Source organism: Nannospalax galili, unplaced genomic scaffold (assembly GCF_000622305.1).
Source record: "Nannospalax galili isolate Female #2095 unplaced genomic scaffold, S.galili_v1.0 scaffold113, whole genome shotgun sequence".
Classification (NCBI taxonomy): Eukaryota; Metazoa; Chordata; class Mammalia; order Rodentia; family Spalacidae; genus Nannospalax; species Nannospalax galili.
In genome coordinates this window covers 5,945,848-5,958,637 of record NW_008335444.1, presented here as the reverse complement: position 1 = coordinate 5,958,637, position 12,790 = coordinate 5,945,848, and the positions used below count along the sequence as shown (strand labels likewise).

The following is a 12,790-nucleotide window of genomic DNA, read 5'->3' as shown; positions in this document are numbered from 1 at the left end:
GATTGTAATATCTTCTTGGTTTATTGTTCCTTTGATCAGAATGAAGTGGCCCTCTTTATCTCTTCTGATTAGTTTTATTTTAAAGTCTATTTTGTCAGATATTAGAATTGAAATACCTGCTTTTTCTTAGTACCATTTGCTTGGTATATTTTTTTTCCCATCCTTTCACTTTAATATAGTGTCTGTCTTGAAAGTGAAATGGGTTTCTTGCACACAACAAAAAGATGGGTTTTGTTTCTTAATCCATTCCCCTAGTCTGTGTCTTTTGACTAGGGAGTTCGGTCCATTAATATTTAAAGTTATTAATGAAAGATGAGTATTGAATGCTGTCATTTTTATTTCTAATTACATTTGTGATGTAGCTGTACTTTTCCATAGTTATACCTTCATTGGACTTCTTTCTGCAATCCCTTGGGTATAGTCATTCCTTTCTTCAGCTCTTTCTATTGCTTCCAGAACTCTCTGTGGTCATTTAAAACCGGGAATACTTTGGACCAGGCTCTTCTGGCTTTCATAGTTTGCACTGAAAAGTCAGCTGTAATCCTAATGGGTTTTCCTTTATATGTGACTTGTTGTTTCTCTTTTGAAGCTTTCAGAATTGTCTCTTTGTTTTGTATGTTTAGTGTTTTTACTATGATGTGCCGTGGAGAGTTTCTTTTCTGGTCCTGTCTGTTTGGTGTTCTATGTGCTTCTTGTATTTGTATGGGCATGTCTTTAATTTTAGAAAATTTTCTTCCACGATTCTGTTGAAGATCTGGTGCATGCCATTATCTTGGGACTCTTCTCCTTCCTGTATGCCTATGATTCTTAAGTGTGGTCTTTTTATGGTTTCACACAATTCCTGCATATTCCATTCTTATGATTTCTTAAATTTTTCATAATCTTTGCTTGAGTGGCCTAGTTCATCCACCTTATCTTCCAGTCTTGATACTCTGTTTTCCATTTCATTCATCTTGTTGGTGAGTCTTTCTCCTGTCATTTCTAATTGGCTTACTGGGTGTTTCGCTTCCTTCTTCACTTCAGCCTGAGTATTCTTCAATATTTCTAACTCTTTTCTGAATTCATTCAGAAGTTTATCCCTATCTTCCTTCAGTTCTTTCATTTCTTTGTTTGTGTATTCTTTAAATTTACTGAATTCTTTTATCATGTTTATAATTGTTCTTTTGAGTTCCATGTCCAGCATTATCTTAGGGGGTTCTCATTGTACTTCTCTATAGGAGTATTGGTATTTGGTGGCGATACGGTATTTTGGTTTTTCATGTTGTTTTTTCTTTGTGATTTTGACACGTTAATTTCTTTTGTAGTTCTCATTCTTGTGTGAGACTCAAGCCTTCAAGTTTAGGTCTAAGTCTTTTTGTGAACTTTATGTGTCTTTGTGGTTTAATATTTGGGCCTGCAAGGCTGGTTCCTCTAAACTTCCAGTTCTCTTTTGATTTTATATTGGATTGGCCAGATTGCTTTTGTCTTCAGGACTTCCCACAGAGCCCCAAGTCAGATGAGGATCAGATGCTCTCAGGCTTTCTCCTAAGGTCTGGATCCCTCCAGGATAGACTTTGGCCTCAGGAATTTGGGGGTTGGACTTGGCCTGGGAGCCAGGCCCAGGAAAGATGCTGGTCTAGGGCAGCTGGTGGCCATGCCACCCAGAGATGCAAAGGAAGTTGGGGGTGGGACGTGGCTTCAAGGGCCCATGGGGACTGCACTGATGAACTGGGTTGACCTGGATGCAAAGGACCAGGAAGAGGAAAAGTCAGCCCTGGTGTCCAGGAAAGAGGCTGGAGGGTTGTGTAGACCCTGCGAGGGAGGTGAGGGTGGGGCCGGGCCCAGAGCGCTCCTGGGGACCGGAGAAGGAACTGAGTTGGTCTGGATGCACAGGATCTGGAAGAAGCAGTGGTGGTTCCCCAGGTATTTGGGTGCCAAGAGAAAGAATGGAACAGGGCCCAGGCTAGGAGGAGAGCCAGGTCAGGACATGGGAGGGTGAGTGAGGCTGGGGGAATCAAGGCACAGAGGGCAACATCAACTTACCCCGGGGAGAGAGAGTCCTACAGGCCCAGGGAAGTAGAGGGTTGTGAGGGCCGACACATAATTTTATTTTAGTGGGATCACACTCAGCACCTTGCCCATGTTAGGCAAGCATTCTACCACTGAACCACACCAACACCCCTTCCCCTCTTCTATTTTTTGACAGTCCTGGGGACTAAATCCATGTAATTTTCTACCTGTTTATATGTTCATCATAGCAGACAATTAAGAATAGTTTCAAGCCGGGCATGGTGGCGCACGCCTATAGTCCTAGCACTTGGCAGGCAGAGGCAGGCAGATCTGTGTGAGTTCAAGGCCAGCCTGGTCTACATAGTGAGTCCTAGGACAGGTGGGGCTATAGGAAGACCCTGTCTAAAAAAGACAAAAAATAAAAAGAATAAAGAATTGTTTCAAAATAGTTTTAGGTGTCAACTCCTCTTCCCCCCTACTGAAAAATTTATTCCAAAAAAACTTTTGAGATGATCTCATTTTAGCCCTGGCCTTGAATTAACTATATTGCCTAGGTTGACCTTGGACTTCAGATTCTCCTGCCTCCACCTCTTGAGTACAGAGATTAGAGGCCTAGGCTGCCACACCTGGTTTATGAGGTAATAGGGATCTAGCCCAGGGACTTCTGGCTTGGTAGGCAAGCACTCTACCAACTAGAAGACTACACCCACACCTTCAAATTTGTGTGCATCTGTGCCTGTGTATCAAGGTATGTCTGTGGGTCCTTATGCCTATACATGCATGAGATCAACTCTCAGTGCCTTCCTCTATCATTCCAAACATTATTATTATTATTATTTTATTATTTTGGTCTTTTTGAGACAGGGTCTTCCTGTAGCCCCAGCTGGCCTGGAACTCACTTTGTAGATGAGGGTGGCCTCTAACTTAGAGAGGTCTGCCTACCTCTGTCTCCTAAGTCCTGGGATTACAGGCAAGCGCCACCATGCCCAGCTCAAACCTTATTTTTTTATTTTATTTTTATTATTATTATTATTTTTGAGACAAGGTATCCTTGTAGTCCCAGCTGGCATAGAACTCCTTATGTAGACCAGGCTGGCCTCCATCTCACAGATCTCCACCTGCCTCTGCCTCCCTAGTGCTAGGATTAAGAGTGTGTTCTGCCAGTCGTGACCCATACCTTAATTTCTTTTTAAACTATTTATACACATTGATTTTGTATATATTTGTTGATGTAGGTTTGTTTGTGCCACTCTGTACATGTTGAAGTCTGCATGTTCCGGGACAGCCTGTGTGAGTCTGTTTTATCCTACCATTTAAGATCCTCAGATCCAACTCAGATCCTTTAGATTTCATGGCACAAACTTTTACCCATTGAGCCATCTCACCTGTCCCTCCATCTTATTGTTTGAGACAGGGCCTCTCTCACTGAACCTTAATTAGCTGGCCAGTAAGCCCTAGGGATCCACCTGTCCCTGTTGCCTCAGCAGTGGGATTATAGGTGCATACTGCCATGCCCAGCTTTTTTATGTAGCTTCTAGGGATCTGAACTCATGCTTGTACAACAAGCACTTTACCCACTAAGCCATCTCTCCAGTCCTCAAATCTCTTTTTCTTTCCGCCCCTCCCCCCACCTCCCCTCCTCTCTTTTCTTTCTTGCGACGGGGTCTCACCATGTAGGCAAAGTTGCCTTTAACTTGTGGCAGTCCTCCTGCCTCTGCTTCTTGAATGCTGGGATTACAGGCATGAGTGATACACCTGCCTTTTTTTTCCCCTTCAGTTTTATAATGGGACTGGGTTTGATATAAAAAAAATTCATTACTACTTTGACATTTCACTGTTTTGTTTTTGGTCTTTTTCAGACAGGGTCTCCTTGTAGCCCCAGCTGTCCTGAAATTCACTATGTAGACCAGGCTGGCCTTGAACTCACAGAGATCCGCCTGCCTCTGCCTGCCAAGTGCTGGGATTAAAGGTGTGCGCCACCACATCCAGCCATGTCACTGTTTTATAGAAAGGTATTTGTGTGGTAATTGAGAAGTCAAAATAACTTAAATCAGTGACTTTTGTTGTTGTTTTTGAGACAGACTCCCACTGTAGCCCTGACTGACCACCTCCCTCTGCCTCCCAAGTGCTGGTATTAAAGGAGTGCACCACCACGCCTAGCCTATCAATGATTTTTCAGTAGATGATGAGGTTCAGTGTTGGGTCAGGATATAGGGAGGAATTTGTGCCACATGTATGTAAAATTCTTCTGGCAAGGGAATTCATTATATACTCTGCTTTTCTGTTGGAAAACAGGTTGAAAAACTGCATTATTGTATTTTGTTTGACTGGCTATTATGGATAGGTTTACATAACTTTGATTTTAATTTTTTAAAAAGTGTCAAATATTTATAAATTATTCTAATAAGAGCTTTTGCTGTTTCCTAGGATTGGCAGCCACCATTTGCCTGTGATGTTGATAAACTTCATTTTACTCCACGAATTCAGAGGCTAAACGAATTGGAGGTAATTTCCTTCCTAATGTTCTAGTTGTCTGTGTTACACACGGGTCCTCTTTGAGGCGTCTTTGTCACCAGTGTTATGATTTTAGTGAAATGAAAATATGCCCAATAATTGATAATCATGGCAACACAAATGGCAGTCAGGACATTGTAGCAAACCAACTTTCATTAAAGACGGTGATTTTTTTGTCATTGTTATTATTTAATTTTATGTGTATGAGTGTGCGTGTTAGTGCACCAGTGTTGTGCAGTCTCTGCAGAAGACCAAAGAGGATGTTGGATCCCCTGGTGTTATGGACAGTTGTTAGTTGCTATGTGGTTGCTGGGATCCCAATCCAGGTCTTCTGCAAGAACAGCCAGTGCTTTTAACTGCCAAGCCATCTTTCTGAACCCCTATCAGTCTTTTTTTTTTTTTTTTTTTTTTTTGGCTTATCTGTTAATACATATGAATTTTTCTACATACAGACAATAATCACTGGAATTTAAGTTTTTTGGAGAAGTATACATTAGGAAAGGTTTTATACCTCTAATTTTTTCTATGTACAGAATTTAGATTTAATAACATAATTTTTCCCAAAGAAGAGTGTGGAATAATCAAACTTTAGAGAAAAGGTAATGCTTCTTTAGTTCCTGATTTACGGAAAACAAAGTATAGGATGAAGAGACTGGATTTTTGATGACAAAGGCTGTTTAATTTTTTCAAATCTGATTTTTTTTTGTTTCATTTTTTTGAGACAGTCTTGCTCTGAAACTTACTGTGTAGCCCATGCTGGCCTCAGAATCAGTCATTCTCCTGCCTTAGGCCTTTCTAAAAAAAAAATTTTTTTTTTTTTTTTTTGGTTTTGTTTTTGGGTTTTTTGTTTGGAGGGTCTTTTTTTTTTTTGTCTTTTTGAGACAGGGTCTCCCTGTAGCCCCAGCTGTCCTGGAACTCACTATGAAGACCAGGCTGGCCTCTGCCTCCCAAGTGCTGGGATTAAAGGCGTGTGCCACCACGCCCAGCTCGGGAGGGTCTTTTTGAGACAGGGTCTCCCTATAGCCCCAGCTGGACTGGAACTTGCTTTGTAGACCAGGCTGGCCTTGAACTCACAGAGATCTGCCTGCCTCTGCCTCTCCAGTGCTGGGATTAAAGGTGTGTGTCTCCGCAATCAACTTTTGCCTTAGCCTTTTAAATATTGGAATAACAAGTGTATACCTCTGATATGTGATGCTGGTGATTGAACCAGGGCTTCACGCATACTACATAAGCACTGTACCAATTGAACTAACATCTCCAGCCCCTTAAGTATTTCAAATTTGAAGTTGAACTTCAAAAGTAGTAGGGATGAGTCCTGGTGGTGGTACTCACCTTTAATCCCAGCACTGGGGAGAGAGAGGCAGGTGGGGCTCTTTTAGTTGGGGGGTTCTGCCTGGTTTATATTGTGAGTTCCAGACCAGCTAGGGCTACATACATAGTGAGACCCAGAAAGTCATAGGTATGTAATAACTTGTGATCTTGGAGAATCACTGGGAATTATCTGAACATTGATCTCAGTTTTGGCCCTGGTATGTAAAATTAAAATTCCCAAAGTGTCTCACTTATATTTTATGAGAGGGTGAAAGAAAAGTGACCTATAGAGGATAGTAAAGACTTGGTAAGTAAATAACATTTAACAAAATTAGCTGGTTTTCTATAGTCTTGTTTGTTCATAGTCTTTCTATAGGCTTGTTAAGATTGACATAGAAACACCATTATAAATCTGTTTTAAGATTTGCGTTTTGGCCAGGTGTGGTGGCGCTTGCCTTTAATCCCAGCACTGGGAGGCAGAGGCAGGGGGATCTCTGAGATTGAGCCTGGTCTGCATAGTGAGTTCAAGGCTAGCTGTGGCTACAGTGAGACCACGCCTTAAAAAGATGAAAAAAAATATTGTGTTTGAGGAAATAAAAATAATTTTTTAAAAACTTTAACAAAAACTTTGAGAATTTCATACATGCATATAAGGTATTTTGATCAAATCCATGCCTACTCCCTCCCTTTCAACACCTCTCATATCTCCCCATCACTTTTTTCTTTTTCTTTTTCTTCTTTCATTTATTTTTATGGGGCTTTTGGGTACTTTAACATTCCCCCCTCTGAAGAGGTAACCCTAAAATCTTTTAAGGATTAGATAAAAGCTCCCAAATACTTTTGACATTTTTGGACTTTGGAACAGAGCCTGTTGCTAACACTCCCAAGAACATTTTGCCTTTAGGCAAGAAACTGGCTACTTTTCTTTGGGGTCTTTTTACCCTAACTGCCCAGCCAGTTCCTACCTCCTATTCTTATCACACCATCCTCTGAAGGGGTTACCCAAATTTCCAATAGGGAGTAGGGACACAGACTGCTCTGGCTCCTTCCATGCTGAACAGGGACGCAGGGTGAGGCAATTGGAGTACCCCTTCAGTGGATCTATCTAAAAGACTTCCAAATTGTGTAACTCTTATCTCTAAGGGGAAAAGAAAGTACTTGAATCATAAATAGGAGATGTGAAGAAGAAGTAAAGGTAAGAGTACTTGGCATTACAAGTTCTAGACAGGGAACTAGAAAAAAGTCAGAACAGGGCAGTTTTCAAATGTTCATATGAGAGTCCATTGGAATTTCTTGACAGGGGCTTCCAAAAGCATCCCTCATTTTTATTTTGTCTTCCAAGGCTGCACTCTAGAGTGATGGATTCAGGATTTGTTTTCAGGTATTTTGATAGCACCACGTGGCAAGATCCAGGGGCTCTCAGGCAGTCCCCTGGATTCTCAGGCCCTCTGTTAGATGGAGGCTAGAGCTCGGCACTCTCTGGTGGTCTGCTGAGATCTGAGTTGCTACACCGATGGAGGTCCGAACCCACCCTCTCTGAGGAAATAAAATTTCTACTAATAGGAAACATCTTTAGAATAACATGTCATTAAAAAATTCCCCCAGGCTTATCTGTCATTTTTTGGGGGGTGGGGGGGTCTTTGAGACAGGGTTTCCTTGTATCCCCAGCAGGCCACTGGCCTGGAACTCACTATGTAGACCAGACTGGCTTTGAACTCACAGAGATCCACCTGCCTCTGCTTCCTGAGTGCTGGGACTAAAGGTGTGCATCACCATGCATAACCCTTTATCTGTCATACTTAAAGCAACAACATGAAATTGTGCCTATAGTATCTCTTAATTGAAGCACATTTTTTTCAGTGACTATATTATGGGAGGATTTACTGAGCATTTAACTCTTTGCTTGACACATGGGTAAAGGTTCAACTAACACTTTTCTGAGGTTTAAAAATGTTTTTATTTTGTTTTTTGAATTTTTTTAAAATATTTTATTTACATTATTTTTATTTTATGTGTATTGGTGTATTGCCTGCATGTGGATAAGTGCACCCATGTTGTCCAGTGCCCAAGGAGGTCAGAAGAGGCTGTTGGATCCCTTGGGACTGGAGTTATGGACAATTGTTAGCTGTCATGTGGGTGCTGGGATTTGACCTAGGTCTTCTGCAAGAACAACCAGTGTTCTTAACCGCTGAGCCATCTCTCCAGCCCCCTTGTTTTTTGAAGTTTTTGTTGAATTTTTGTGTATTTCATACAGAACATCTTAATCATCTTTATACCTCCTTCCCCATCAGCCCCCTCCCATAGTCCTACCCCCACTTGAATTCATACATTCTGTCATTTGTGTTAAGGCCTATCATGTCAAGTTAATGTCCCCAGTGTCCCCAGATTTAAAAAAAAAAAAAAATTTATGTGCAAGTGTTTTGCCTACACGTATATAGGTGCACCATGTGAGTGCAATGCCTGTAGATGCCAGAAGAGTTACGTGCTCTTAACTGTTGAGCCATCTCTCCAGCCACCCCTTCCCCCTTTTTTAGTTTTGATCTATAATTAGTTAACCAGCTTTATTTTATATAATTTTGACTTTTTCTGTTGAAGGCAGAAAATGATTTTGTATTTAAATAGTCTAAGAATGAAAATAGCACATGGGGGTCAGCCAGCTACTTAAGAGGCTGAAGTGGGAAGATTGCTTATACCTAAGATCAAGTCCAGCCTGGGCAAAATAGTGAGATCCTTGTTCAATAGGAAGAAATGAAAATAGGTGAGGTTAAACTTATTTATTTGTCCCTTAGGCCCAAACTCGTGTAAAACTGAACTTCCTGGACCAGATTGCAAAGTATTGGGAGTTACAGGGAAGTACTCTGAAGATTCCACATGTGGAGAGGAAGATCTTAGACTTGTTTCAGCTAAATAAGGTAAGTGCCAGTGTAACTATCTTATCCTTTTAATATTTTTTTTGACAAAATGAATATGATCATCTTTACTTTAGAAATAAACTACTTGTTTGAGATCTGCAAGGTGAGATTTTTTTTCAGTTAGAGTATTGAGGATCAAGCTCTGTCTGGTCTGGAGGCCTTTATCTTGTAGAAGAGTTTGTTACCATCTATTTTTTTTCATTTTCAACTTCTCAATACTGCAAACTGTTCCTTTCGATGAGGAGGGAAATGGAGGCTAAAGGAAATTTAACAAAACTTCAGCTAAAACAGCTGAACTATAATTCAGTTCTAGCTTCCACGTCTTTCCACCAAACATAATGATGGCATGCTCGCTTTCTTTTTGTTTATGGAGAGTTTAAGGGTCATAAAGTAGGACCAGGGGCTGGAGAGATGGTGCAGCGGTTAAGAGCTGACTGCTTTTGCAGAGGACCCAGATTCGATTCCCAGCACCCACACGGCAGCTTCTATGAACCGTCCTTAAATCCAGTTCCAGGGGAATCCAGAGTCCTCTTCTGACCTCTGCAGCATTGCACGACACAGGTGCACTCACATGCGTGAGGCAATACACTCATACACATAAAATAAAATTTTAAAAATATATATTTTTTTAAAAGTAGGACCAAATATGAAGGTCCTTACTTTAATAGAGATTTAATTGTTAACCTAATTCTTCTAAGATGACTGCTTAAAATTAAGTGTCACAGATACTATTTTCTCTTGAGCTGGGAAGTGTATTTTTTTTAATTTATTTTTTGTTTTTATTTTATGTGTATGTGTATATTGCCTGCATGTAGTGTACCCCTGTCATGCAGTACCTGTGTAGGACAGAAGAAGCTGTCGGATCCCCTGGAACTGGAGTTGCAGACAGTTGTTAGCTGCCATGTGGGTGCTGGGATTCGAACCTGGGTCTTCTGCAAGAACAGTCAGTGTTCTTAACCACTGAGCCATCTCTCCAGGCCCTGGGAAGTGTATTTTTAAAAAATAACTGTAGCTGGCATTTTATTTTTGGAATCAAATCTAGGTGTGAAGGAATTAGAAGTAATTTACATATAAATTTTTTATTTTTCTAATATTTTTTGCTATTTTAACAGTTAGTTGCAGAAGAAGGCGGTTTTGCAGTTGTTTGCAAGGATAGAAAATGGACCAAAATTGCCACCAAGATGGGGTTTGCGCCTGGTAAAGCTGTGGGCTCACACATCAGGGGCCATTATGAGCGAATACTCAATCCATACAACTTATTCCTGTCTGGAGACAGTTTGAGGGTGAGTTTTGGAGCTAGCCTTGACTTGATTTTTATATATGCTAATCAGATGGTAGGGAATAATGTCATCTTGATCATGTTTGAAAAACATTGTTAGGAGATTTTGTTGTGTGGAAAAATTACCTAACACCTGCCTGCTGATTTTTAAAGAGGTTGTCAAATATAGTATTTATAAATTAACTTAATGCTGCATAGGAAATGTGTTCCTCTTCCAGTAGTTTTTATTTAATCATCTTTGCCTCTGTTTAAAAACAGTATTCGTGAGAGAGAGCTTAGTGGTTAAGAGCACTGACTGCTTTTGCAGAGGACATGGGTTCAATTCACAGCACCCACATGACAGTTGACAATTGTCTCTAATTCCAGTTCCGGGGGATCTAATGCCTTCTTATGACCTCCTCGGGCATTGCACCACATGGGTGCACTTACATACATGCAAGCAATATACATAAAATAAATGTAATAATTAAATTTTTTTTTAATCCAAAAAATGGTATTTGTGAAATTATTCACACAAAAACTTCTAATTCAGATAAAATGATATAAAATCTGGTGGAAAGGAGTGTCATAATTCATTCACATCCTTTGAAATATTCTAATATCAGAACAATTTAGCATATAACTTGTAGAATTACTTCTATGCTGTGAAGAGGTAGATACAATACAGTTTCTCAGGGCAAAACAATCAAAACTCTTTCCTAATTTTATAGAGCAATGCTTAAATCCTATAGACATTTATAACATTTTAGTTTTCTTCTATTTATTTTTTCTTGAAATTACTTTTTTAGTCTAGAAGTAGCTGATCTGATAATTGATACTCTTTCTTATTATATTTATTATTTTCCATGCTGGGGATCAAACTGAAACCCTGCTGTATGCTAGGCAACTGTTCTACCACTGATGATATCACCAAGTTTCCAAGTTTGTTTTTGTTTTTGAGACAGGTTCTCATTATATATTCCTGGCTGGCCTGCAACTTGCTATGTAAATTAGACTGGTCTGGAACTCACAGATATGCCTGTTTTCATCCTCTCGATCATTGGGATTACATTACACCAGACTTTGTATTTATTTATTTTTGAGACATGGTCTTCTTGTAGCACCAGCTAGCCTAGAACTCACTATGTAAACCAGGCTGGCCTTGATCTCATAGATATCTGGCTTTGTTTTTTGAAAACAAGGTGTTTTTTGCCCAGGCTCACCTCAACTTGCTGTATAGCTGTTGATGACTTTGAATTTTAATCACCCTGCTCCACCTTCAAAATGATGTGATTATAGGCATGCACCACACTAGGTTTATATAGTACTGGGGATTCAAAACTAGATCTTCCGTGTATGCTAGCTAAGCACTCTACCAACTGTGTTTTATCCCTAGTTTCCCCCACTCTCTTTGAAATGTATGTAATGGTTAGTGATGAAATTTATTTTGAGATGTGTTTTTCATATTAGTTATTCTTGTTGCTATAACAATTTAATAAAAGGTTTATTTTGACTCATAGTTTGAGGTTCTAGTCCATCATGGTGGGGAAGACATGGTAGCAGGATCATGAAGCAACTAGTTACATCATGTCTGCTGTCACTAAGCTGAGATAGATAAATGCTTTTCCTCAGCTTGCTTTCTCATTTTTATGCATTTTGAACCCCAGCCCATGGAATGGTACTGGCCACATGTAGTATGGGTCTTCTCAACCTAGTTAATCCCAGTCTAGGGACTTGTTTCCTAAGTGATTCTAAATCCTGCCTAGTTGACTATATTAACCCTCACATTATATAGTCTGGGCTGCCTTTGAATTTGTGATCCTCCTGCTTTGGCCTGAGTGTTTGGATTATAGGCAGGGGCTACTTTATTAGTTAACTTTTTGTTGTGACAAAACACCATGACCAAAAGTGACTTATGGAAGAAAGAGTTTTTGGCTTAGGGTTCCAGAGGGAGTTCATAATGATGGGGAAGGAATGGCCACATGGAGCCAGAGCAGGAAACAGATTGTTGTCTTCAACTGCAAATACAAGCAGAGAGAGCAACTGGAAGTGGGGCTAGGCTATAAACCTACTTTCAGTGACTTACTTCCTCAGATAAGCTCCAAATAATTCCACCAACTGGTCACCAAGTATTCAGAAAACCTGGGTCTATGGGGACGTTTCTCATTCAAACTACCATAACCAATGTACTAGAGTTTTTGCCTCGATTGTTTTATAGTTAAACCTATGAACATTTGTGCCACATAGATTAAATTTCTCCTTTTGAACTCTTCCTCAGTGTTGAATTACAGTGAGTAAGGGAAAAGAGTGTTACCTACTTTATGAGTTGCAATATTTTAGAAACCTGTCAGTTACTTAGAGAGCTAATAGAGTTTTGGTCATAAAAACACTTGAAAACTGCCACTATCTATAATCCCAGTATTTGAAAAGCTGAGGCAGGAGACCTTAAGTTTCCGGCCAGTTTGGGCTTATATAGTAAGGTCTACTCTCAAAACCAAACCAAACACTTGAGCATTTATACAAGAAAGAGACTTAAAGGACAGGCATTTTAAGATCCTGTTTATAAACATTGCATCTACAACACAAATAATTTGTTAAGGGGTTGTTATATTCTAGTATATTTTAGACATTGATGCCTATTCCTTGGTAGAGTGTTTAGCAAAGAAAGAGACTTAAAGGACAGGCATTTTAAGATCCTGTTTATAAACATTGCATCTACAACACAAATAATTTGTTAAGGGGTTGTTATATTCTAGTATATTTTAGACATTGATGCCTATTCCTTGGTCGAGTGTTTGCCTAGCAT

General features: G+C 39.9%; 1 protein-coding gene across 1 annotated transcript in view; it reads left to right on the top strand.

Moving 5' to 3' along the window:
- The window catches only part of Kdm5b (lysine demethylase 5B), a 99,264-nt gene that overhangs the window by 40,608 nt on the left and 45,866 nt on the right, over positions 1 to 12,790 (top strand). The window contains exons 2-4 of the mRNA XM_008830330.3: positions 4,417 to 4,494; positions 8,604 to 8,726; positions 9,839 to 10,009. Coding sequence (XP_008828552.1) covers positions 4,417 to 4,494; positions 8,604 to 8,726; positions 9,839 to 10,009 — 372 coding nt within the window. The remainder of the gene's footprint in view (positions 1 to 4,416; positions 4,495 to 8,603; positions 8,727 to 9,838; positions 10,010 to 12,790) is intronic.